General features: G+C 39.2%; 1 protein-coding gene across 2 annotated transcripts in view; it reads right to left on the minus strand.

Annotated features, from left to right (window-relative positions):
• Positions 1–2,302: 2,302 nt before the first annotated feature.
• Positions 2,303–26,250, minus strand: part of tafa5a (TAFA chemokine like family member 5a) — a 231,809-nt gene continuing 207,861 nt past the window's right edge. For both annotated transcript variants that reach the window (XM_072455038.1, XM_072455039.1), the window contains exons 3-5: positions 25,577–25,704; positions 10,653–10,840; positions 2,303–3,806 (exon numbers count right to left, since the gene is read on the minus strand). In XM_072455038.1, coding sequence (XP_072311139.1) covers positions 10,832–10,840; positions 25,577–25,704 — 137 coding nt within the window. In that variant the 3' untranslated portion in view covers positions 2,303–3,806; positions 10,653–10,831. The remainder of the gene's footprint in view (positions 3,807–10,652; positions 10,841–25,576; positions 25,705–26,250) is intronic.

The following is a 26,250-nucleotide window of genomic DNA, read 5'->3' on the forward strand; positions in this document are numbered from 1 at the left end:
AAAACATTCATGTCTCATGTTTGCACATCCCTTCTTTTTGTTGCTCCTTTGCAAGCTATTCCCTAAAACTGTTCTTTAAGTGCGATACATTGAAGGTGGATGATTCATTGGGAGATTTAAATTAAAAACGCAGAAGGCACTTTGCTAATACTGCCATGGTATGGTGCATTGAAATGGGGCTTTTAACACATTTTGACTGATTACCAAATATACATTTTTCTGGTGGACCTGCAGACCATGTGGCTGTGGGCCATACAATGAACATGACTTGCCTTGGAAATGGAGTTATGAAGGACATCTGTCATGACATTTCTTTTATTATAAATATTACCGAAGGAAACAGAATATTGAACTGTGCCATTCATTTTACTGCAGGGTCTTAAACGTCTTTGAAGTTGATTAATTAAATTGGCTAAAATTAAGCCCTTTGACCCCATTAAAGGCCTTTTATTGGGGGATTTAAATAACAGGGACACGCAGTGATTTCACCCTGCTTTGTCACAGTGCAGTACACATTTATCAGCTTTTCTTTCACTTGCATTTAGCTTAGCGACTGCAACATGAGACAAGGAGCACATTATCACATTTGACTGAGGTTTTAGTGGACTTTAGAAGGCGGTTGTCTGTCGTTATTCTTTATAATGTCCCATTATAAACAGGAGAATGAGGAATGAACGAGGAGTCACATTTTTGAGCACATCAATTAAGCTTCCAGATTATCACATTGGGTCCTTGTCATTTGCTTTCGTAGAAAACAAAAAAATGGCAATATGCAGGGCCTGACCATAGACAGACTGTTTGGGAGTTTTTATTCGGTCTCAATCCGTTTAGGGATCATTTAAATACAATGGGCTGGTTCATTCTCAGCGAGCGTGCTGACTTTTCAGATTGGTTCATTCACATTTTACTGTCAGCACTAGGACTAAATCAGACCTACTGTATATTTACTTGTCAGAACTTCAGTGTTGGTTATTACAATATGAAGTGAACAGAGACAGAACAGCAAGAGATCTTCAAGGTAATGAATGAAATCCTATTTAAGATTCAGCTGTAATTGACTGAAACATCAGCAGTATTATGTTTGGCAGGGAAGGTTCTGCTATTAAAGGTGTGCAATGTAAAATGTGCAATGTAAAAACATGCAAAATAGATCAGTTTTGGTGCCATACTTTCAAACACTTTGGGCAAAACAACTCCTTAGAAACCAGCAGCGGACCCCCAGAATATACATAATATAATACTATATTACATAGTGCACATTAAATATAAAGAGGATTTTTCCTTTCTCTATTTTGCTCTAGGCTCCATAGAGGTCTGCACAGCTGTGTGATGCTTTAATTGAAATATAGGAACACTTTCTAAATAGACTTAACATTAGGTGCATGAATGAATAGAGTAGGCAATTTAGTACCAAAGCCCACCAAAAGCCATGATTCACAAGTCATCCAGCTATAGAATACTGTAAATCACTTGCATACATATTACTTGTCTCTCAACAGCATGTTTTCTAGTCATTGTGACTTTTAATTTCCTTCTTTGAGCTTGCATGCTGTGCTTAGATGTAATTGTGCTTCACCAGCTGAGCACCGGAGGAGCAGGACCTGCTGGTGTAATGGAAATGCTGAGATATAACCCCAATGACACACTGACTTTGACCTGTTGTTCCAATGGCTAAACAAGATGTTCAATGTATACTTTAATTTACATTTTTTTATATTACTATAATTAACAAAATATATAACATTGGAGATTAATTAAGTAATTTTAACCAAAAATTACTTACCTGACCTGCTGGTTTTCCCTTTTGGAATGTCATTTGATTGTGTGTCAGAAAGTGCTCCACTGGTTTCCATGGCACCTTCACCAGACTTGTTTGGATCACTTCAGCATTTAAAATGCTCACACCAAGATTCATCTCAACGTAAACGTGCTATATTTAACATTTCTGCATTTTCATTTATTCAATTGAAAAATCATATGCTGAAAAACAAAACATACATTATTACTGTGACCTGCATGTCCCTACTGAGATACGTTTAATGCCATTCTGTGGAACATTCCAGGCAAAGTAATAACATCTCCATGGAGACAGGCAGGTAACAGACCCTCCACCAGAAAATGTATTGTACCTTTAGCAACTATTATAGTACTTAGCCTTGTTTTATTCCTCAATTCCTCAATTCCTTTTGTTCCTTTATTCCTCAACTGCGTCAGCTGTTAACCATGAAACTTTGGTAATAAATTCTAAAATGTGTCACGATAAAAATAAATAACTCTGATCATTAATTCATTGCATAGCGTAAATTCAATTCAGCTTTATTCTGGACTCCTGGTCCATTTTAAGTCTTACCACATGGATTGAAAATATATTTTTGTTAAAACCTGGACAGGTATAGTCTTTTTACTGACTAAATTAATATCTCAGGAAACATTGGAAAACTGAGATCATCTGAATTTCCAAGGGGCATTTCTTTCATGTATTTAATTTATTCTTAAAATATTCCATAATTAAAAACGTAAATGACTGTAATACTTAAGCAATGTGTTCTTCCGCATCTCTTGACTTCCCATATCTAATCTCTGCATCCTTTGTAGATTTCCCCGCCCCCATTTGTGCAAACCAACACCAAAGCACAAAAATAATAAATTAAAGAGATCAAAACCCATAGAGAGAGAATGAGTCAGTATTCCACACCGTGTACAATACAATATCATAGCAAATTAGCAGTTTTCAATGGCTTCCACTGACTACCATAGATTTACAATGTTCAGTTGGCTGCATACCAGTCCTCAATAAATTTGCTTTTTTCCGTAATTGATTTGATAGACAGTGACTTGAATGGATATGGAAACAAAGCAGCTACAGAGATGTGAACAAAAATTAAGTTGGGACTACAATTCAGTGAGAACAACATTTTGCTCACGTCCTACTACTTAAAACTGCCATTGTGATCACGTTGTAAGTCCAATAAGCTTCTCTACAAAGGTACAACATATAAAACTGTTAAATATATAACTTTTTAGGGCCTTCCAAAATACATTTAATGACATTTCTTTACTCTTTCTACTCAGAATTAAAACTTTCTCTGAAGATATTTCTTTGATATGATTTCTTTCCGCCAACAAGTCATCGCCAACACCGCCGCAACTGATAAAAATGCATATTTTTTTGATACACAGTTATACATATGTAGTACCTATATCTTCAGTCTTCAAAATACAGTGGTGGGCTTAGTCTGACAAAAAAAGTCTGCAAAGTTTAAAAGTACTCCAGTTTGATTGGTTCATAAGTGTATCCAACTAGACGCTTTTTTTTTTTTTTCTTTTTTAGTTCTGCTGGCATCTTACAACGTCTTATCCAAAATGTCCGCATGGTTTTATGTCACATGGTGATTGCAGTTTATTTTTCTCTTTGGTCTATAAAAATATGGGAGGTTTTACTCCAGCAGAAGGCCTATTCACAGCAAAGAGCGCCCGCCTCAAAAAGGTGGTCCCACAATCAACACAATCCGGGTATTTCATAGGAATCCCTTTTTGTCCGAAGCCACATATCTCGGTGAGGCGTTTTTTTTTGTCGGGCGTGTAAAGGTTGTCCAATCCACTGTATACAAACGGAGCAAGGGCCACGCGTTGACCCCTCGACAGACAGCGAGATGGACCGGCCAGGACAGGTAGGAGGTGCAGTTGTGGAGGTTGGAACAGTTTGTCCAGTGTCCGGTCGAGGAGAGGGGGGGGAGAAGTGGAGGTAGATCCCTCAAACAACAGTCGCTCCCTGGAGATCCCACAGCCAGCTCTGGTTACGACACCTGTGGATCAGAACAGAGCAAACGTGACAAAAGGAAGACATTATTGTGGTGGTTTTTTTTAACTGTAATACAATGTTGGGACTAATGGACTAATGTGCAAAGTGTTGTCTAAATGACAAGGTTGGATGCGATGAGTAGCTGCAATGGTCAATAATACACACTTTTAATGATCCGCATACTGTAGTTGTGTCTTTGGGCATGTGTAATAAAATGTAAATATATATATTTGTGTGATATATTATCTGCATCATTAGTCTCTGAGAAAAAACGGCATGTATGAAAACGGTGTGAAGAATGTTAGGTAAACATTCCCCAAGCTCTTATCTCTAAGGAAAATACCAAGACAGTTGTAAAAAACAAGTGCTGGATGTCGGTTTAACCAATGAGAAAAGTGACCCGCCTTTTGTGTGTAAAATCCATAATGTGAAATAAAACCAGTTGCAAGAGGGAAAAACGCTGTGAGACTCGGAGGGTGGCTGGTCTCTCCCTTGCAAGCCATACAAAGTCTGACGTTTCTGTGTCTTTTTATATTCTAAATTGAATTATGTTCTCTGACTATTAAGGAATAGCATTGATTTATGTGTAATTTCTTGACAGCATGATACTTCCACGGTGCGTCCAGGTAGTTACTTTATGTAAAGTGGTTTGTCGCGAAGTTGATAACAAAAATATGTAGGAGTTTAATTATTAAACATAATATATTGGCTTGTGCTTTGTGTTTAATTACAATAATCAAGTAAAACATAAATATACTGCATCTAATGAATGAAGTTTCCGTTTGATCAAGAACATTTAACTTTCACCTATAATGTTTTCCGACAAATCCTTCCTCCCACTATGTGTTATAGATGCATCGTCTGAGCAGAGATGTCAGATAATTACAACGCCATCACAAAGGGAATGTAAAAAAATACTGCTTTCTTTGTCAATTTTTTTTAATTTGCGGACTGCAGAGTGGGTGTATGCTGTAACAATGCAACTATCCTAATATGAGGTGTAAAAAAGCATTTAATTAAATATGGATTGTTAGTTATTCCATCTGTTTTCCACCAGTCACACATGTAGTAGCGTAGCGTCTATGCAAAGGAAACTACTTCTTCACCTGTTGCAGATTGTCAAATAATGTGTTGGCGTTGGAGCAAATATGACGGTGTGGAATGATAATCCGCTCACTAAAAGAGTGTTTTTTTAATGGAGGTATTGTCACAGTTTTGCTGGAATCAAATGTGAAGTAACTAACCATTTTGGATAGGTTTATTTCTTGTGGAACTGAAATGTGTTAACCATAATTCACTGATTAGTCCTTGTAGGGGTTGTGTGTTGAAGGTGTACTGGGCCTAATGCAATGAAAAAACAAAACCAAAAAAACATAATTGAGTAAATGTTGATGAGTAAGTGTAAGGCCATGCCAGCTAAAGCAATAACACATGCACGGATACAAACATGTAGTGAACTATCCACCAACATGTTACAGAGTGCTTCATTAAAAACAAACTATGTACTGTATTTCACATAGACATGGTTAAATCAGAACTTTTTCCAACAGAGTTTGCAACACTGACGCGTGTATACTGTACTTTTGTTTTAAGAGCGCAACTTGAATATTTTCTACTTTGCATTCATTTATTCAGAGGAAAAAAGCCTCACAAAGACATTCAAAATATTACAACAAAACACAAACAGTTTTTTTTTTTTTTTATACCAAGGGTGTATTGCTTTTGTGTTTGTAAATGCTGAATCCATTCAAATAGACTCGACATTACCAGAACAATTGTAAAATACACCATTATGCATTGTTTGTGTGTTTTTATTTACCTTTTAACATGCTCTAGAGAACCTTTGGTATGTCGTGCCTTAGTACTTAGCTACCCCACCATTACTAGCAGCAGTGGGAATGAACCATGGAAAAAAACCAAGATTTCTACATGTGATGCAATAATATGAGACTCAGAGCAAGATGACCTAAACAAGAATAATGAAAGAAGTTTTAATGAAGCGAAATACTCCAGATATGTTTTTAATTAGTGGACGATGTTATATCATGGTTAATGTTGGGTTCATTGCAGCGTTTCGCTCAGCTTGTGCACTCTCTCCCGTGCCATCTGACTGTGACATCTTTGCAGAATACTCAGTCTTGGTACACCAGGTATATAATGCAGGACAGGAGACTCGTGTGTCGTTTTTATCGGTAGCCGCACTGTTCACTGCTCCGGTCCCGTGAGTGAAGTGAACAGGAGGTTCCGCCTTTATTAATTGAACAGAGAGTATCCCTACGCTGAACAATATAGTGCTTACATCTCTAACAGTTAAAAGCTCAAAGAAGTCCATTTTGCATCATATCTGTGCTTTAAGTTCACTTCTTATGAACCAAAGCCAAAATACTGTAAATAGAGTAATAAGCAGCACAACCCACTCTCACGCTGAACTATACTGTACGTTCACGAGAAAGCTTGTTGTTTTATGTAACACTGCATTATGTTAATTTTGTCTTCTCTCTTTGCACACTGCCGGTCCTTTTCTCTTCCTCGCGCCCACACTGTTACAAACTGTTCCCATAAATCTCTCCAGCTATCTCATCTCGGCAAAACACAAGTCTTCGATTAAAACTAGGAACCAGCACTACACAAATAAGAGAGGAAATAACACTAAGAAACACTCAAATGCACAGACCCTTAGTTATTCGCATTAACTTCTGTGTATCTGTGCTGCTTACCGAGTGGAGATGCCGGGCTCCGTGTGCAGTTGGCCGCAGCGCCTGAAGTTTAATTCTGGCTTCAACAATTTGTTGACTGTCCTTGACTATCTCACCACCATTTCACAGGTTTTTCAGAAAATATAAAAGTTGTAATTTTACCGCAAAATAATACCACTTTGCCAATGCCTGATCTCCTCCTTAGGCAAGACACTTTCCTAATATAATGGGTGAAATGCAGATTGCACATTTCCCTGCAGTACTTTAAAAAAAACCTGTGTAATAAAACAATCCCAAGCCTTAAGATGGTTGAGTCGGATGGGCAAAGGGGCAATTCCTAAAGCAATACGCAACATCACTGCTGACTTGGAGCAGAATGGAAAACATCTACATTTTGAAGGTGTCAAAAAACAAGGAAAACTCATTGACAAGTTCATCTTTTGAAACAAAGCATTCACTCAATAAAAATTGACGTGTAGCTCCGAGCACTGTATCGGAAACAAGGCAAACATTCGATATGAGGGACATTATGCAGCGCTTCCTGTCTTCGGGGCTAGCGTATAATGTGGAGATGAATAAATGAGATTGTTGTGCATCAGAGTAGAGGTGGAGGCAGCAGCATCTGTCAGTGCGAAGACCACTACATCTATAACACACATACAGCCAGCTGAGAATCACTGTGCAGGGAACATATGGCTCCCACAGGCCCCAGTGAACATGTGAGCAAATTGATTGGACGCACCAGGTCGAGGTTTAGAAACGTCAGAGATGGAGCTTGAGAATCAATGACAATATTGTACCTGCATTGGAAACATATTTTTGTTTCTTTTCAGTTTCTGTCTTTTTTCAGTTGTTTCATGGTTGAGTAAATTATATTCCTCTGTAGCAAATCTGTAATCTGAAGCAAACTCAATTTTATTCAGCAGAATCCCCCAGATGCCTGGAGGTTACTCTGACAATTCAACATTAAAACTGCGCATGAATTTATGTAAAAGCATGTTCCTATCTTCTTGAATTGAGATGACAAAAATACTCTTGATCCCGTCATAAAGGCTTCTGTGAAAAACTCTCAAGAGCAGTGATTAAAACGTACTGCTTAGATTCTAACTTGGAACCTTAATTATGTGAGATACAGACGCTACACTTTGCTGACGAAATAACATGGACAACAATTTTTACAATAAATCTAACATAGGTCTGTACACACTGAGGTGTGATTGAGCCATGAATGGACCGAGGACAATTTTATTATTACCCCCATTCCAATCCGGGAGTGTCCTAGTTTTGAATTTTGAAAAGCTGCTCACCCTATAAAGGCCGGAACATACTACAGAAGTTTTGAGTCTCAAGCGATTTATAAACGTGAAACAAAAGTTGTGAGCTAACAAGAATAGCGCACCTAGCATCCGCTGTTTCCCGTGTTCATAATGATGAGAGCCGTGCACTTTTAATCGTAACATTACTATTATTATGTCATAAACGTGGTTGTGTTTTCTGTAGCAAACATGCAGCAGCTTCATCGATCCATGCAGCATAAACACCGACACACATGGAGCTACATTCTCCTTTTTCTAATTGTTTTATGTTTAAACGATGCTAAAAGGACATGGACGGGAATGCTGCAGTTTAACTTTAAAGCTTTACGAAAGATGGGTAATCATTGTACTTTTTGCTATTTCCCGTGTCTGTATCTCGGTGTGTTAGTTACTCCATTTGCTCCCGAAGCTCTGATTTATTGACTGTTGCAGCGATGATGTTTTATGGACATGTACGACGATCCTAACCCCAGTCACACCTCCCCAAAGACAGGAAGAGGCTAATCGGGGCCGAAATTGGGGAAAATATCTTGTAATATGTTTCGGCTAAGTCATTTTCAAGTAAATATGAAGAAAAACATCTGCACAAATATTAGAAGTACCACAAATTGCACATTGTAGATTAGCTAAACACTGAAAACCTTTGGGAACCGACCGTTTCCCACCGTCAACCAGGTTTTGAGCAGGCTCCCTTCACAATTGACTGCCTTGTGAATATTCAGAAGTGGACTTGTAGTACATTCACAGGGTTCCGCAGGTTAATAAGATATGTGAAATCACTCATTACATCCTCTGAAGTCGGATAATGCCTGAGCAGATGCTTAGATCAAAAATATAGAAACATGTATGCACAGGCCTCCAGACACAAGCCCCCATTCCACATTAAGAGAGTTGAAAGCATGTCATTACATAAAGCGCTTCTTCAGAACATCAAAGAAAACCCTCTGCATCCTGCAAAGTGATCAGAAAACTATTACTCAAGAGGCCGCATCAGAGGACGCTCAGAAGGGTGCTTGAATGTCACAGAATTCTATAACAAAGCAGTGTGGTTAAACCCATGAACACTGTATGTGTGATTCCTTTCATCCTTGGTTGTGAACATGACTGCACTTGAAACTGAAAAGTAGTAGATATTCAATTGTGTTCAATCAATTGCGTTTCTCTGGTTAATCCACCAGTCAATCACAACCGACTGAACTCATCTTGGCTGGTCAGGGAAGTAAAGAAACGCCATATTGGAGCATGCACAAGATACAAGATACGAATCAAAGAAATAATGCTCTACGAATATACAGGAAAATATAACTGCACTGTAGCTGGAAGACGGTGATTACCAGACCATGTCCATAAAAATGATCAGTAGTTTTCCACTGTGTAATTGTGCGTATGTGTTGAAACGTAATGCTCGACTGCACTCGCCGCTTCCTGTATACTCTGTGCATTACTGGATCGAGTGTTGTGACAGTAAATAGACAATAAACTCCTAACGGGGGTTGGGTCTATTTATAGTTGAAATCTGCCGCAGACCTGCTCCCATCATAACACAGGCTATAAACTGACGTTATTGAGCGACAGAGACCACTGCTTTCCACCAAATGTACAAGACTAGGCATTTTTATGGCGCTGTATGTTAAATTTACTGCACTGACATCTCTCTATTTCCCAATCAGGCTTATTCCTTTTGGAGCCAGCGTGGCGCCTTGTTTCATTTATTTCATTTATTATTTATTCGATAGGGACAGATACAACAAACAGTAAGAGTAATCTGATCCGATGCACGTATCACAGGGTTTAAAGCCATGGCTAATTCACTACAACAATCCCCAGAAGGGCTTTTACGTTTACTGCACAGCAAGATGTTTTTAAAGAGGATGCACAAGCAATGCCATTAAAAAAATAAAACATGAAATGACTAAATCTAGAAATAAAGTAATGCGTTTTCCTGGCAAAGCAGCACACATATATTTTCCGGGGTTAAACACTGGCCAGGGAGTTGCTGATCTCATGGAAAAACGAGACGCTAAATAAATATCAAACAGACACAAGCCTTGTTCAATAAGTGTCTGGCTTTATGTGAGGAAACATGTTGTGTGCACGCTTCAGGCCTCACAGCTAACAGGCTAAACTAATTGATTTCCAGACAGATTTTGTGCACATGTCCAAGATTGTGTTGACAGAATATTGAACATTGTGCTGTGCTTGAACGTGAATTTCACCCGACTGTAAGCATGTTATGGTTTTTACAAAATATGAAACGCTCGCGATGGATACGGGCTGAACTAGACTGGCAGCCATGGATGTTGGTGTTGTATCTCTGGAAACCGAACATGTACAAATCAGTAGGTCACGCCGAGAAAAGCAGATTCACCCAAATCGCATGATCTGTGAACGAATATTTTGATATCGTTAGCTGCTCAGTGCATATACTCAATGGAGGTGTTTTCATTATGCAAACAAGTTCTTATGTACAAAGGTGCAAGTGTAGGGAAGTAGTCGACACAAGGAAAGAAATGCCCTTTGCATCGATTAGTCCAATAAAAGTTAACGAGGCGTAGTGCTACAAGAGCTCTCAAAACTTTTAAGAATTTCCATAACCTGACCATGACCCAAATTACAGCCCTAATCAAGTGGAGTGAAAGACGCAAATGATAAGTATAAAAGGACATTTGTGGTTTAAAAGTGCACAATAAAAAGATTCCATAGTAATGACACTGATGCAAATAGTCTTATTGTGAATGAAGATGCCTCTACACTTAAAATTCATCATATTGTTTGACCATCGAATGCGTGATGATGTTTTGTTGTCCTATAGGATGACCAGCTCTGTCCGTGCTGTACCTTGTTTTGGTGCGGTGGTTTGAAGCTGCCTGCGGTGCCAGGGATGGGGTGGAGCAGAGATGGAGCAGGTGGGAGTGTAGGTGCTGGTGGTTGGTGCTATTGGTTGGTCTGTGGCTGTCTGTCAAAGGGTCATCAGTGCTGTCCATAGTGCAAGAGTGTCCGGGGGGACTCTTGTCTCGTCATAGTGCCTGAGGGGCGAAAAGGGAGGGTCAAAATCAGAGAATCCAAACAGTTTGTAATGTTGATTGATGCACTGTTTCTATGTCTACAGTCACAGCACATTCACATTCAGTCAACATCATTGCATCGAAAGTGTCTTTTATGATAACATTTCAAAATCATCTTTCATCCATAGATTTATACAGTAAATTGTAACGTCAAAGGCAGTTTTATGTCCCTATGGGAGAAAGGCATTTTTCAGATAAATGTCCCAAATATGTGCAATGTTTGCCATATTTACACATAAAATGGCTGTTTCATATATACAATTGTCACATAAAGAAAAACGTGTAATATATTTTTTTCTCACTTTTATGGAAGTGAACTACAGAATAATTTATATCTCTAAATGCTAGTTTTTTTCCTAGTCACCTGTAGTGCCTCGCCTTTAATATGATTACAGTTCTTTGACAGAGCTGTAAAGGGATTTATTCATTAGTACGACATTCTTAGACGGTCCACTTTAATTGGGTTTGAGTCTGAAATAAATCAGGCTTTTTTACTCGGCCCCATGCTGTTTACACATAGGAGCCACATCTACAAGTGCACATTCCTTTTGGTCTAATCATTTGATTTTTTTCTGATAACTGAAAAGCTTCAGTGTTCATTAATAATCCTCTAAAATATTGCAGCATATAAGATCACTTCACTTATTTCTCAACGTGACAAATCTGCATTTCAAAAGCTCCAAAAGAAAGAGTTCATCACGTTAATACAAAATGAGACTTCACCATACAATACAAAAAAGAAATACAACATTTTTTTAACTGCAGAATCTGTGGAAGGACTCTTCATACCACCAGTGCATACTTCATTGAGAAACCCAAATCTATCAAATGAAACTGTGTATTCAATAATGCATCATTATTATATCAGCAGAAATGCAGGGGTCATTACCACACTCCTTGTAGTGACCAATACACAAACACACATTTTTGATAAGGTTCGTGAAACATAAACACAGAGGCAATAAGTAAAATATGTGTACAGTTTACACTACCGGTATATATAATGTGTTTTGTATAGCAAAGCTGCTTGGTAGCAGTTGATGTAATTAATCTATCACTTAGCTGACTTCTCTAACACTGTGTTCCAATCATGCCTCATCACTGTCAGGAGCACAGCTAATTGGTATCGTTTGGAGCGCACCCCGTATTTCCTGTTTTACATTTTGCTCTTACCGTGGAGCCAAATGTATTGTGCTGACAGTGAGCCAGTGGTCTGTGTGTGGACATTTAGACTGGACCTGGCAGCCTCTCCTTCACTGCTCTGGGTCCACTTAAGCAGCACAGCTCACTTACAACATCGACCTCCCGCTCCCAGGCCGGTTCAACCCGTCTTATGTCCATTTGGCCCCACTGTCCTTCTCTCCGTGTTTTTTTCTTTTTAATATGCTTTGTTAAATGAAATGCATATCATTTAAAGCTCCATGGTGTAACTTCTTTGCCAAAAATAGACTCAAATAAAAGAATGTACGCACTTAACTGTATGAAAACCTGTATCTTTACTACTTTTACATGAACAGAAAACTCTAAAAGAACCAACCACTATACTTCTGGCAGCAGGAGAAATGGATGACACAAACTGTGCCGACGATCAAGGACTGGACCTACAGTTTAATTGAAATACGAAAAATGGAAAAAAAATGAATAAAATCACATTTGGACTTAATTTCAAAATGGCTTTGGACTAAATGGGACGTTCATTTTTATTTAAATTTTCTTTATTATTTTTCTTTATCTTTCTTTATTGTATATTGTTTTCTCTATGCTCTTGTTGTGTTGTCTTGCTGTTCTCCGTTTAAAAAAAACAAAAAGAAACAGAACAGATTAAGTGTGGATGGAGCTGAGGGACATTTAAGAGCATCAAGTAATTTAGCATTAGCTCCAACACTTTGCAGCTATAATTGCTAATAAAAACAGCTCTCATTCACATAACCAGGCTTTTGATTAACATAGATAAGCGACATCCCATTTACTTTGAGCATTTTATTTTCAGACATGAGGAAATGCGTTATTTGCTCCTCACAGCGCGAATAAACAGCATTGAAGCTCCAGCAGTTTTGCACTTTCATCTTCACGCACCGGTTCAAACCACAACAACATGTGCTCGTCCGTTGTTTTTCCCCTGATCTAAAACATGTCCAAACGCATATCTAATATTTACCTGTCTATTTCTTATTTTGTGCAGATGAAAGCCTCTCCTCGTCTGCTCCTGTCTTTATCGAACTGTGCTGTTACAGATGAGTTATGTCTCCGAATGTGTTATTGGGATGTTTGAGATTTGAATCCAGACACCTCAATCATACGTCCTGAGTTTATATGCATTTTGAAAAACTGCTGTAAATTGGATTCGGTCACTTATTCGCTTTTCCTTCCGTGCATAAAATAGTAATGAATGCGAGCGGAGAGCTTGCTCCATGGAAATGTTCCTTTAGCTGTATTCCACAGCTATAAATACACATGTATCTACAAATGTATCCATCTCCATGTAGAAAATCAGAAGTATGGATTTAACTAAGATCCCATCTCCAGAAAGCTACACAGTGTCCCTTTAAATAGATTATTTAAAATTATGTATTTGCTTTTGATAAACATAAATAGTAAAATAAAATGACCAACCCCTATTTATTTTTTTCATTTATTTAATTACAGGATGGACAATGCATTGACATTTAGATAATATATTGAGTTTTAGGTATATCATTTATAATTAAAAAACCTACAAAAAGAGTCATGTTGTTAGCTATTTTTGCACTTTTGTGATTAATTTTACTGACATTTCACTGTTGTTTTAACACATATCTGTTGGAGTGCAGCGTGGATTTGCATATCATCTGACTATCTTTCTGAATATTGAGATGTTAATTTCTGCTAATCCCTATTTATGCATATCTAATTATTGCACAAGCTCTCAAAAGCTCTTAAATCAAAAACGAAAATCTGGAGTAAATTAGTTAGCTGTATTCACTTGCTGCTGAAATAGAAGACTTGACAGGGAATCCATTGCTGAGTTGGCTGCATGTAGTAGTGTGTAACTTTGGCAGACAGCACTAATAGCCTACAGTCTCTCTCTCCCCCATTGGCATGTCCACGGTGGCCAAGCAGCTGTCTTCTTAGTAGTGATTGTGTTAAAGCCACTGTTGGACTGTAGGTTGCATACATGGGGCCCAAAGGGATCAATTATCTGGGCCAGTACCGGACCTGATCCAAAAAAAAAAAGAGGCGCGGGATCCCATCACACAATTGCAGAAGAAGGAATTGAAAATGTGACCGGGGAATGTTACAAGACCCCAATTGAAAGTGTTTTTCTTCCTTCACTGAACACATGTCACTGGCAAATGTAGAAATGGCTAAAAAGCAAAGACTCAGGGATCGAACCGCCAACAAAAAAACAGGGTTTAATAACCACAAGAAGGGCATTGTTGATTTAGGAATGGTCACCTCATCTGGGCTTCAAGGAAAAGACTGCAGTAAACAATTATGCAATGCTTTTCATCATTAGCAGCATAATTGGTAATTGGTGATAGCTTTCATCAAAATCATTAAAGTAAGTCTGATGTCTCCTGTTGCCTGGTTGTCTTTTGTAATTACCATAATTTTAGTGATCTTGCTCTTGCTTCTGAATTATGTTACCTTACTACTCACAAAAAGCGAGTGTGGTGCACAGGCAACAGGAATTCCAAAGTACGTAATGAGTAGTTCAGATCGCCCTCGGAGCTCTGCAGAGGTGTGGTGGGGCTCCAGATTAATTCTCCAGATGAATCCCTCGTTTTTGCGGGGGTTTTTTATTCTCTAAATTACAGTTTTGTTATGGCGTCTCACGAGTGCAGCTCTCAAAGCCTGGGTTCGATTGCAAGAACACAGCAGAGCTCCTCTCTTCATATGAGGTGCAAGAACACCTCTCCAACTTAGGGAGGGAGGGACCCACGTTCAGGTTCAAGTCCGGATTCGAATCCAGAGGTTTAGGTTCAGGTCCGGACCTAATGAGTCCGGCTGAACTCATGCCATTTTTGCATAATGTTATAACAGCATAACACAAGCTACTTGGCTAAATTAAGTTGAAGACACTTGAACAAGGACGACTATCAAACACAAGGCTTAACTGCAGACTGAAATAAACTCAACTTATCTGGTTTATTCACTGTTTATTAACAGAAGTTACAACTTACAAATCACAAGCTACGAGCTAACACACATTCATGTGTTTTACTTGAGGAACAACTTCCGAACAAGAGCAAGTTGAGTATTGGTATTGGAGCAGCTGTTTCTGCTGATACTATGTTTGTCAAGTGTTTTACTGGTTTGACTGGGCTGTTTCCCACACTTGAAGTTTAATGCCTTTAGATACATTTCCACTCTTTAATTTTGCAGATCCATTGGCATCAAAGTTATGTAAAAACCTTCAAAAACTAGCATAAAAGTCAACTCGAACCACTATAAATCAATCAACTTAGCAGTATCAAAAATAGAATATTAAAATATTTTACACTACACACAATACTCATATTATATCATATTAACAGCATTAAACACCAGACCATATTTAACAACTGTAGAATACAAATACTATTACAAAATATAAGCTCCAATTAATGAATCCAGCAATTAAACAATATTACTTTGACATAGTATTTACTTAGATGTATAAATATGTATATTGCACATTAACCCACCTAAATAAATGCTACATCACACCACAACATAACAGTTATTTTATTCATATTGTAGCGACCCTAGTCTCTAGTGTGTGTGTGCGGTCTCTGGGGAGGAGCTAAGAGCGGGCTCAGGAGACGAGGTGGTTTCTGATGTTCCTGTTCCATCGCCATGGTTACGGCCAACAGTAACCAACTCTGTTCAAGAAATAAAGTGACAACTTCGGTCTCTCGCGTCTTTAAACTCATTGCGCCGGCTTCAACTTCTGCCGCGGGGAAGACGCGTGCGTCGCTGATGGCTCCGGGCCATTGACAGCGATGTCAGTGTTTACGTCTTTTCCAGCGCAAATTTCGCGATCTATGGAAGGTTTAAGATGGTTTAGATTCTAGAACATAAAGAATATAGATTGTGAGATTTTTAATGAGTCCAGAACCGAATCATCGGGGTTTCGTTTTTTTTGGACCTGAACCGAAACGTTTTTACAAGTCCGGATCCGGTCTGTCGTAGCGGTACACATCCCTATCTCCAACACAGCTGTCACCGTTGGTCCACATGCAGTCAGAGCGAGGTGTTATGTTCTATAATCTACTGGTGAAATGAGCGCTTCCTTCTCCTTTCTAATTAAAAGTTGGCCTTAAAGGTGCACTATGTAACGTCTGGTTGAGGATCTGCCACCTGCTTGTCTCCATCATTGTCCGGAATATTCCACAGTATTTCAGCAAACGTATCTTAATCACAATAACTTTAATGTCATACAGTTGAGCATTTTAGAAATAGGATCGCCATAGAGACAAGCAGATGGCAGAACATCCACCACAAAATGGGTTTGTGGTTCCATCCCAGCTCTTATTTCCTCGTCTGTCTAAATGTGGTGTAGTAAACATGGTGGTGGATGGAGAGGCCCACTGGCACAAAAAGGCAGTTCCTATCAGTCATCCTCAGGGCAGCTGTGGCCACAGAAGTACAGTGTAAATGTGTGGAGTACTTTGAGTGTTGAAAAGTGTTGAAAGTTTCTATAGATCCAAGGTATTTAGGCATTGCGTCTTACCACTTTGAACAGCTCCCTTGTGCATGTTTTGAGTTGTCAGCACCCGCTCCCTGTTTGTGTCACTTCGTCAGCATGTGTCAATTTGGTGTCCTCTGTCATCACCTCTTCTCTCAGCTGTGAAGAAGTCTTGATTACAGTAATCAGGCTGTCCCTCTCAGTCCGGGCCACTTGGGTTCATAGCGCCCTGTTCAAAGCTTAAATAGTCCAATCAGCAGCCGTCTAATGGAGCCTATCATTTGTACCTGGATAGATAGTTCACAAGTTTCTTTCTATCTCTGTTTACTCTTTCTGTTTAGAAGTGATTTTTTGGGGAATTTCATTGCAAAGAACTAAACCATGATAGCAATGCAGAACAAGGAATGAAATCTGTGAGAAAGCAAGCCTCAAAGAAGTAACATGCTATAATGAATATATTGGTGAAACTAAATATGACCTTGTGTATACTTTTCAGCGTGCATGTGGACTAAGAGAATCTATTTGCATGTGATTCTTTTTGAAAAGTAAGTGCTAAACCTTTTTGAAACAGCTTTTTGTATATATAATGCATTGTTTTGCATCATCAGCCTACATTGTCTTTTTTCTGATTTAACAATTGTTATGACTCACAATAACTCCTGTTCCATTCACGCTGTTCACCTCTAATAACCCTTTCCCTTCTCTCACTTCTGCCTGTGCTCACAATTGTTTCTGATTTCCATCACTATTGGAGCCCTCTATTTCTCTGTAATGGCACGTTGGCTCTGCCCCGCTCACTGCTGCTCCCTGTGGAGACACAGAGGGAGGTCACTGCAGGGAGATTTGATGTGTTAGTCCAATTTGGTACAGGGCACGTCCCACTGGAGACAGACAGGGCTAAGAAGAGGCAGTGTAGTAAATGACTGCTGTGACAAAAGAGCTGTTCAGATGAGTTAAGGGTGTAAAGAGTGTTTAAAGTGTATGCGTATAGGGACATTTCCCAAACTTGAGTTTGTGCTGCTCACAGAGTGTCAAATACAAGGCCCGCGGGCAACATTTGGCCCGCCCGACGTTTTAATCCAGCCCGCTGAACATTTCAAATTTATATTATAAAAAAAAAAAATCTATTGATTCATAGAACTGTAGTTACATCCGTAACCGTTTTTATCACTAAAACTATACGTCCCACAATGCCGCCGGTGGCCGCCCCTCCCCCTCGCGGCTCTGCCGAGGGAGACGTGCTGAGAAGTGCCGACGCGAGTTGCGCACTTTACAGCACTTTTGAGCAGACGTCTGAGCGAGCAAAAGAGACTTGTGGCTTTAGGAAACACGTGGAAGAAAGAAAGGAGACGGTTTTGTGGACGTTAGAGCAGTGCTAAATGTGGAGCTAACAACATGAAAACTTCTGTGATGATGCTCTGTGAGGAAAACATCCAAACCTCTACAAACCTGGACAGATCAGGACCACAGGTAAAAACACAGGTCAGAGTGTAATACAGTATGAACATGACAGTGTCCATAACCATTAAACTATGAAAATAGCGAGCTCATATTGAGTTTGAGCAGAAACATGTCTGTGATATGAACATTTCATATCAGAAATCACAACAAAAGTCCATGTTCCTGTTCCTCCTGCTGCATGAATATGGACTCTTTCACCTGCTGCAGATTTGTGCAACAGTGTACACAACTATTTCTAGGCTGTAAAAAAGTGATGTAAAAATGTTTTATTTTGTACATTATATTTGGCCCATGATTCAGCTTGAGCGTCGAAATTCGACAAAAGAGTTTGGTTTGATGGAACACTGTGGCTCATGCACTTATTCTATATTTTCAAGGCCAGAGGGGAAACTTAACCTCGTTACTTAAACACTCCCACTTGTATTTTGTGGTCAGTCAGTTCAGGTGTACAGATAACTACAGATAACTACACAGACGTGGAAATGTTGGTTAGAACATTTAAAAGGATTTTTAGATCTTGAGAAGTTTATTTTGTTATAACGTCAAATACAATATTTTTCAGTTCCAAATACCTATGACTAAATGTTTATCTCTGTAGATCAAGTCTGAAGTTGTAATGCACATAAACTGAAGCACAGTATTGGTAAAATTACACTTGTTTTTCTCAATACGTTTCAGTTTATGAGGACAAAAGTTTAGTTTTTTTTTAAAATATATCCAGTAATTGCTTCAAAAACAGCGTAGGCTATATACAGCTCTTTATTTCTTACATTTTTGATTGTCTAAAGCGTCTAAATTTGGCCCGCGGCCCAAATGAATTTGACACCCTTGCTCTAAAGTACTACTACTTATCTTACAAAGTAAGTTTTCTTTTTTCTTTGTTTTCACCCTTTTGATTGTTATCTTTTCAGGAGTTTCCACTCTGCAGCCTGTTTTCTCAAACCAATTAACTTAATGCCCACCTTCACGTCCATTAATGTACAATAACACTCTGCAATTACCTAATTCTCCACATGGATTTATATTATCATCGGCGCAGGGCAGCAGGACATGAGTGTATTCCACACTCAGCAAACATCCCACTGGCACTACTGTGAGTCATTATATGCAACTGTTTCTTTCTGCAAGACTGGGCTTTTTTCACCAAAGCAATTAAAAACATAACATTTCATAATGCAAAGTATAAAACATATAAATGATTGAAGATTATGAGCACATATTAAATCTCCTGATATTTGATTGTAGAACTTTTGTTGCAAGCCATCCAGAACATCCAGACAGCTTCTGATCTAGGAATCTGTTGTTACACGCTGCGCTAAACTTTTTGGACAGATTTGTGAGCGTAAGGATGTTAACAGTGTCCACATCAGACTGACTCATCGGCGCGTCCAGCTAAGAGAATGTGCACTGCAGCTGTTGCCCTAGCACCAGCTGTTATTGGTTTCTGCTGCTCAAATGTTATTTGTGCTCTACAGCTCAGAGAAAACACACTGCATCTCCGTTTTATGTCATTTTGCTTGTTCTACAAACTAAACTGAAGGCCTGTTACCATAGAAACTAAAGAGAGAGGCATCGGAGTGAGAGCAGGCAGAAGTCATTTAGCAGTGTGAGTGATTCTCCGTCCGTGCGCCGTGAGTGTGTGGGCTGCCATAAGTCACTCATTTTGGCAGACGTAGCTTTTATGTAGAACACAGTGAAAATAAAGCGGTCAGTAATGGACAGGCACAAGTGTCCGGGCACAATTAATGTTTCATTATGTGATCCCAGGGGCTCATTTACACTGCTATTGGCTGAAGATGGTTCATCTGAGGAGCTGAGAGGCCCCGGCTGTCATACAAGAGCAAAACCTTTCACAGAAATCAATTATAGGGCCGTGGTCCTCGACTTTTATACACTAAGTACCACTGCCAAAAAGATGAGCCAATTCAACTCATCTCAAAAACCCAACAAGCGCTACATTAGAACTCAACTACCAAATAAGACTCAGTAGGTCAATGCATTAAGGATTTTTTTGACTGCTAAAAAGCAATAACATCTCCATGGTGACAGGCAAGTGGCAGACCTCCCATCAGAAAAGATCCAGACTGCACCTACATTTATAAAGGTTATGCTATTTCACAGCTACCACAGATTAAAAACCATTGAAATGACCTGTGCTGTAACATGCCGGTGTGTGCCTTTGAGCCACTGCTATAAAGTCAGCTCACTCAAAACATCACTGTCAACTATAAGCAATGCACATATCAATCTTTCACCATCTATTCAGAGACATGGGAAAATCCATACACTGTTGTTATTGACAGCAATGACATGTACCTTTCAGCCATTGGTCAGCATAAGATGAATGTGAAGTCGAGAATGAAAATGTCAAATGAAGAAGATTTGAAGGTTACATTTACAAAATAAAATCCGAAAGGGGACGCACATTTTAACAAACATTATTTTATTTGCATTGCTATTGAAAAGGACTTTACTCCCAATCTAATTTATCCCCGTAACAGGAGGAAACTAAAACTCTGTGTACACATTACAAGTATTGAATTCAAATAAACCAGCTTGCAGTAAATGCAAATGTAAAGACAAAAATAATACATTCTGTTCAAATACAATACATTATAAGCAGAGGTAAAATGTTAGTGAAACCATGCTGTCTTTTACCTTGAGCACGTCCCATGATTGTCATGAGCCAGACATTCATTGTCTGGAGAGTGACATATGTTTGTGAGAGCTCTTGTAACACCAGACAGCAGACGCATGGGACTAGCACACACGAGGTGGGGCTGCTGCTTGGATCTAACCTTGAAAACGGCCTACAGGGAACCGGCCATTCGTTTGAGTTTATTTATAATTGAAGTAGGGGACTACACTGTTTTTGTTTTGCATGGAATTGTCCTCAGGGTGTGAAGAGACTTATGTAATGCTTCAAGTTAGCTTTAACCTTACAGCATTTTACAGTAGGTTACAAACTTGTCAGGCAACAAGGACACACTATGTTTGACAGTACAGTGACTATGCAGGTATTCTAGACCATTTCTTTATCGTAACAATGTGTCAATCCGGATTAAATGAAGTTTCAATCAGTTCAAACCTTATCAGGACAAATTCAGGACAACTACTAATCAGCTTCAGCTTTCAGTTTACATTACAAACATTTGAGAAGCAGCAAGGACATCCAACTGTTACTTTGTTACAGCAATATGTGCTAGCTGTGGAATTTATCATATATATATATATATATATATATTTTTTTTTTTTTTTTAAATAATGCATTCAAATTAATTCCAAATTAAGTCCAATGTCTGTCATGATGTCTGTCCAGTCCTTGATCGTTGGTGAGATTTGTGTCAGTGAACAGTGAAAGAAAACAGGAAAGAAACTGTTCTTATGGCGGGAGGTTCTGGTTCGGATGGACCGTGGCCTCCTGTCTGAGGGGAGTGGCCTCCTGTCTGAGGGGAGTGGCCTCCTGTCTGAGGGGAGTGGCCTCCTGTCTGAGGGGAGTGGTTCAAATAGTCCCGGGTGAGAAGGGTCGGCAGTGATCTGACCTGTTCGTCCCAGAGCCCTGGAGACAAGTCAGGTCCTGCAGAGTTGAATGTCTGCAGCTGTTTTGATTGGTCTGTGTTTTTTTTTTTTTTTTTTTTTCAATTCAAAAATAATTTAAAAAAAGGAAAGTCTGCAGCTGATCACCTTTTCTTTCACCTTCTGTGAAAGGAAAGGCATTGTATGCCACTTGTCTCTTGTCTCTATGCCTGTATGTTTCTTCTGTTGTTTTTGTTACTGTCTGTTGTTGTCTGCTGTTTGAATCATCTTTTAATCTTAAGCACTTTGGATTTGAAATGTGCTAAACAAATAAAAATGACTTACTTACTTCTCAGCAGAGACTACAGCGCATTGTGCGCTCTGCTGTAGTCTCTGTTTGTCCCTGGCTGTGGCTTGTCTTTGCTACAGCCGCCAATCCACATCTCTCTTGATACTGCTTTCATTCTTTCAGGGAGGGCATCTGTGTCTCTTGTGCACACTCACAACCCCCTCTTTTGACCATGCAGACCCCCGTGTGAACGTATCTATGTGCATGAACAGGGCCATTCCTAACGCACACGTCATTCTAACATAATATGCTTAATTGCGATAAGAGTCTTAAGCACAACGAAAAAAACAACAATATCTGCAAAAATATAGTGTAACTTACTAACATAAGTAAGTCTGTCATTTCAAAAGTCAAATGGAGTCACTTTTATTTGCCTTTGTAATAAAGCCTTTGCTGTGACGGTGTGTCCATCAAAACCCACTGATTATCATGTTTAGTTAAATATCGTTCATAAATCACTTTTCATTTCATTTTTTGGTGTTTTGGAGGTGTGAAGAGGGCGTGACCTGACATGGGTTCATCCAGCCGGATCCAGCTGCTGGTGGGATTTATAAAGCATATATTACGTGGTGAAGAGCACACAGTGTTTTATAAATCAGGGATTTGCAACAAAATATTAGTGTGTGACTTTTTTTCCCTGTGGTGTCTCTTTTGGACAGGCAGTGCAAATGAGGCCCCAGGTCTTCCATCCTTCAAACATACAGAACACATGTATGGCAATCCCATTGTACATACCATATCCAATGTCAAATTTGGATTGTTACATTTTTTTCCCTTTGCTCGACTGAGCTTGAGTTTCTGCAGGGAGCCGTTACATTCCCTGTCTGTCAAATAAATTAAAATTTTAAAGAAGCCTTGTGAACAGTGACCTGGTGCGGCTGATAGCCAGTGATCTGAATGCTTAGCAGTGAAGGCTGCTTGAACACACTCTCACACACAGACACAGATGAGTGCACTGAGCTGTCGGCCATTTTGACTGGCTGTCACCCAGCGCAAAGCGCCCAACGAAGCAAGCACAGAATACCTGTCACTTCCTGCATATGAGCGTTGTGCCGACAAAGGGAGAAGAAACATACATGCATAGGCCAGAGAGTGGACAGGGAGGATATATGGTACTACATAATGCTACACATGTTTGGGATTCATCCAAATGCAAAAGGGTTGCTGCCCAAAAGGTGTAATGGAATTGTTGCATTTATGTTCCCAGAAGGATTAGACCAAACACATCTACAAATGATTGTTGAAGCAAAGGTTAAAGCAATGAGATACCGCAATCCAGCCAAAGTCTACTAAACAGACTGTACTTTATGTATGTATGCATGCATGCATGTATGTATGTATGTATGTATGTATATGATTCAGCAGCTCATTCATGTTAGTTATAAACAATAGGAATACTCACAAGAGCCTTTTCCACACAGAAACACAACAGTGAATTATCCCACACATTACTAAAGCATGTTTTTTATTCATTTTATTAGCTCAAACCAAAATGCAATGTACTTTAATCCTTCACAAAACTGATTTATTTTTTCATTAGATTTTTTTTTGCCTTTATTACATTCAATGACATTTAATTTGGAAACTAAATAATGTTTTTAAGTTTGAACTCTTTATTGTTTCTAGCCCAGTGAACTGTAATTTATTCAACTTAAAAATACAATTTTACAATGTTATTTTTGTACTAATAAAAATATAATCAAACATAAAGCAACGTTTATTTCCCAATATGATCAGTAGTTTAAATATGCAATACTTTCCTGGAGGTGAGCAACAATGACTTAGATCCTTGATATTACTTCTCTTTACTGAATTGAGAAAGCCAGATTAATGCCACTAAGTACTATAAGATGTGAAGGCTTTAAGACATCTACTGGATACTAGGCGTGGCCAGTATATCTGCATCTAGGCCATGGCAGCTCTCCCAGGTGTCAGGTATAGTAAATGACCACATGTACATGTTGTGTCATATGTGCTTCTTGACGGTAACAACCGAGATGCAATTTGAACATGTAAACAGTCACTGCAGCCTGGACACAGGAGGACATATACTCAGGTTGACGCCAGGTTAAAAACAGAGAAGTAAATACACATATGGCAATTAGTTTATTTGTTTGGACAGTGCATTTTAATGAACATACACGATTCACATGCTGTGGACACGTTCAATTGTCATGGGCTAAGTTCCATTCCTTGTCCTGCATTCACTCTCACAACACACTCTCATTCATACATACTATACTTTTTAGTTTAAGTGGAAATTGGAGCAGCTGTAGGAAACCTATGCGGACACAGAGAGAACATGCAAACTCCACACAGAAAGGCCCCACTCAGGCCCCAGGAGTTGAACCCTGGACCTTCTTGCTGCTACTGTGCTGCAATCAACCAGCTTGTCTCGGTCCTGAAGCTAAACCAGTTCTCCAATAAATCTGAGCTGAAATGCAAGTTTTTAGGTGCAGGGTCCGCCAACTATCTCCATGGTAACATTGATGCTTTGCCAGAAATGTTAGTTTTATAGCTTATTGATACCTTGAGAAACATGTATTATTGCTGTGAATTATAACTTGATCTTGTCCCCATGGTATGGTCGTTTTAATGCCACACTGGGGGACATTCTACATACATCTATTATCTAGCATCAGTGACGGACTCTCGACAGAAATACATAGTTAAGTAGTGCCCCTCTAAATAAAAACAACAATTTTAAGAACTAGACCAAATCTGTACCAAATCTGGGCTGACACAGGTCAACCCAAAATGTCAAGTAAAATGAAAAAAGATAATTTATCTTGTTTGATCGAACATGATTAATTGCAAAGATGATACAGCCAGGTGGTTTTATACCACATATTGAGAACAGCGGAGGAGATATGGTTTACAATTCTGAGCCAAAACACCAGCGAATGCATAACCTATAGTCATAACAACTAAATATTGCACTAAACCTTCGGCTCAGCTCTCTGTGTTTCAGCAAGAAGGCAAAACAAGTAAGTCAGAGGATGATTACATCTTGACAGATGCAAATGCCCCTCCAGTCTACAGTGACATTTACAGCCAGGGCAGCTGTGTCGCCTGCCTCTGGAGTGCAACATCACCAAGACCCCTTTAATTGCGACACTGTACAGAGCAGACAAGGAGCCAGGGCTGTTTACAAAACTTCAACACAGTCAGAGAATGTGAGACTCCAGGTCAACATCCAGCCAACACTTTTATTTCCAACACCAAACAAACTGAAGAACTAAAATAACTTCATCGTAGACCGTGTATATCAGTGGACAAAGTGACCACATACTGTCTGGCTCCAGTCAACTGAAGTCAATCGTTGCTAGCTATAGTTATTATTCAACTGCGTGTTTCATGACAACCAATCAATCACGCCAATCAGGAGCGAGGTTGTAGAACGTACACTCCCCTTCCCGTCCATGCCGCTGCTTTCCACGGGGCGGGTACTTAGCAACAAGCCCTGCTGGCTATCCGAGTACGCTTGGGCCAAATGCTTTATCTGACAGGAAAGGGGCCTTCAAATTGGACAACTGAACTAAATCTGAAGGCGTTTCACCTTTCATCCAAGAGAAAATGTTGAACCTTTTTATTTAAGTTTTACTGCTCTCCACACTTTTATTTTGCTCGTCAGTGCCCTGTTGTACCGGCCTCCCACTCCGATGGTTCAGTGGTGGTTTTATTGGAGCCTGCAGTAGAGATTAAAGGATGCTGGACTCACCGTGGTGGTTTTGACTCTTCCTCCGGGCTGTGTACAAGTCCAGCCAGATTTATTGACTAACAGGTTGCAACCCTCGTCCTCCAAACACGGCACCATCTCACACCACTGCCTCTTCCGAACGATGCTGGCTGCAGGGGAGACACAAGCACACAGGAAATATGTGATTATAGCTGAGCCAAAAATCCAACATGTGAACAAAACTGAGAAATAACCTTTGGACTTCAAAAGACAAGGAGCATTTGGACTGATTCATTGTGCAAAGTTGATGGAGAAAACTATTTAGAGCACAGAATATTGCAATATCTTCATTATGTTTTCATTCAAATAAAAATAAAAATATGAAATCAAATAATAAATCCAAAACCAACAGGGTATAACAGCTATAAATATTGTGGCAGCTCAGAATCATACATTAAACATAAGATTTAAATCTTTCTAATTGTAGGAGGGGGTCCAGAAAAACTCTACAACCAATAATATGATTAATTTTCAAACATTTCATTGGTACATCCAAGATGGCGGAGCAAGCAAGAAATAGAGTCTGACAGACGGAACATGTTATGATTAAAATAGTGAAATGACAGATGGGGCAGGACAGATATGGCAAAGAATTTAACACGAAAAATGATGGGGAAATAGATATGATAAATGCCTTGAGCTATATCTAAATGGCG

This window comes from Eucyclogobius newberryi, unplaced genomic scaffold (genome assembly GCF_026437365.1).
Source record: "Eucyclogobius newberryi isolate DKJ021-1_F unplaced genomic scaffold, fEucNew1.0.hap1 SCAF_2, whole genome shotgun sequence".
Taxonomy (NCBI): Eukaryota; Metazoa; Chordata; class Actinopteri; order Gobiiformes; family Gobiidae; genus Eucyclogobius; species Eucyclogobius newberryi.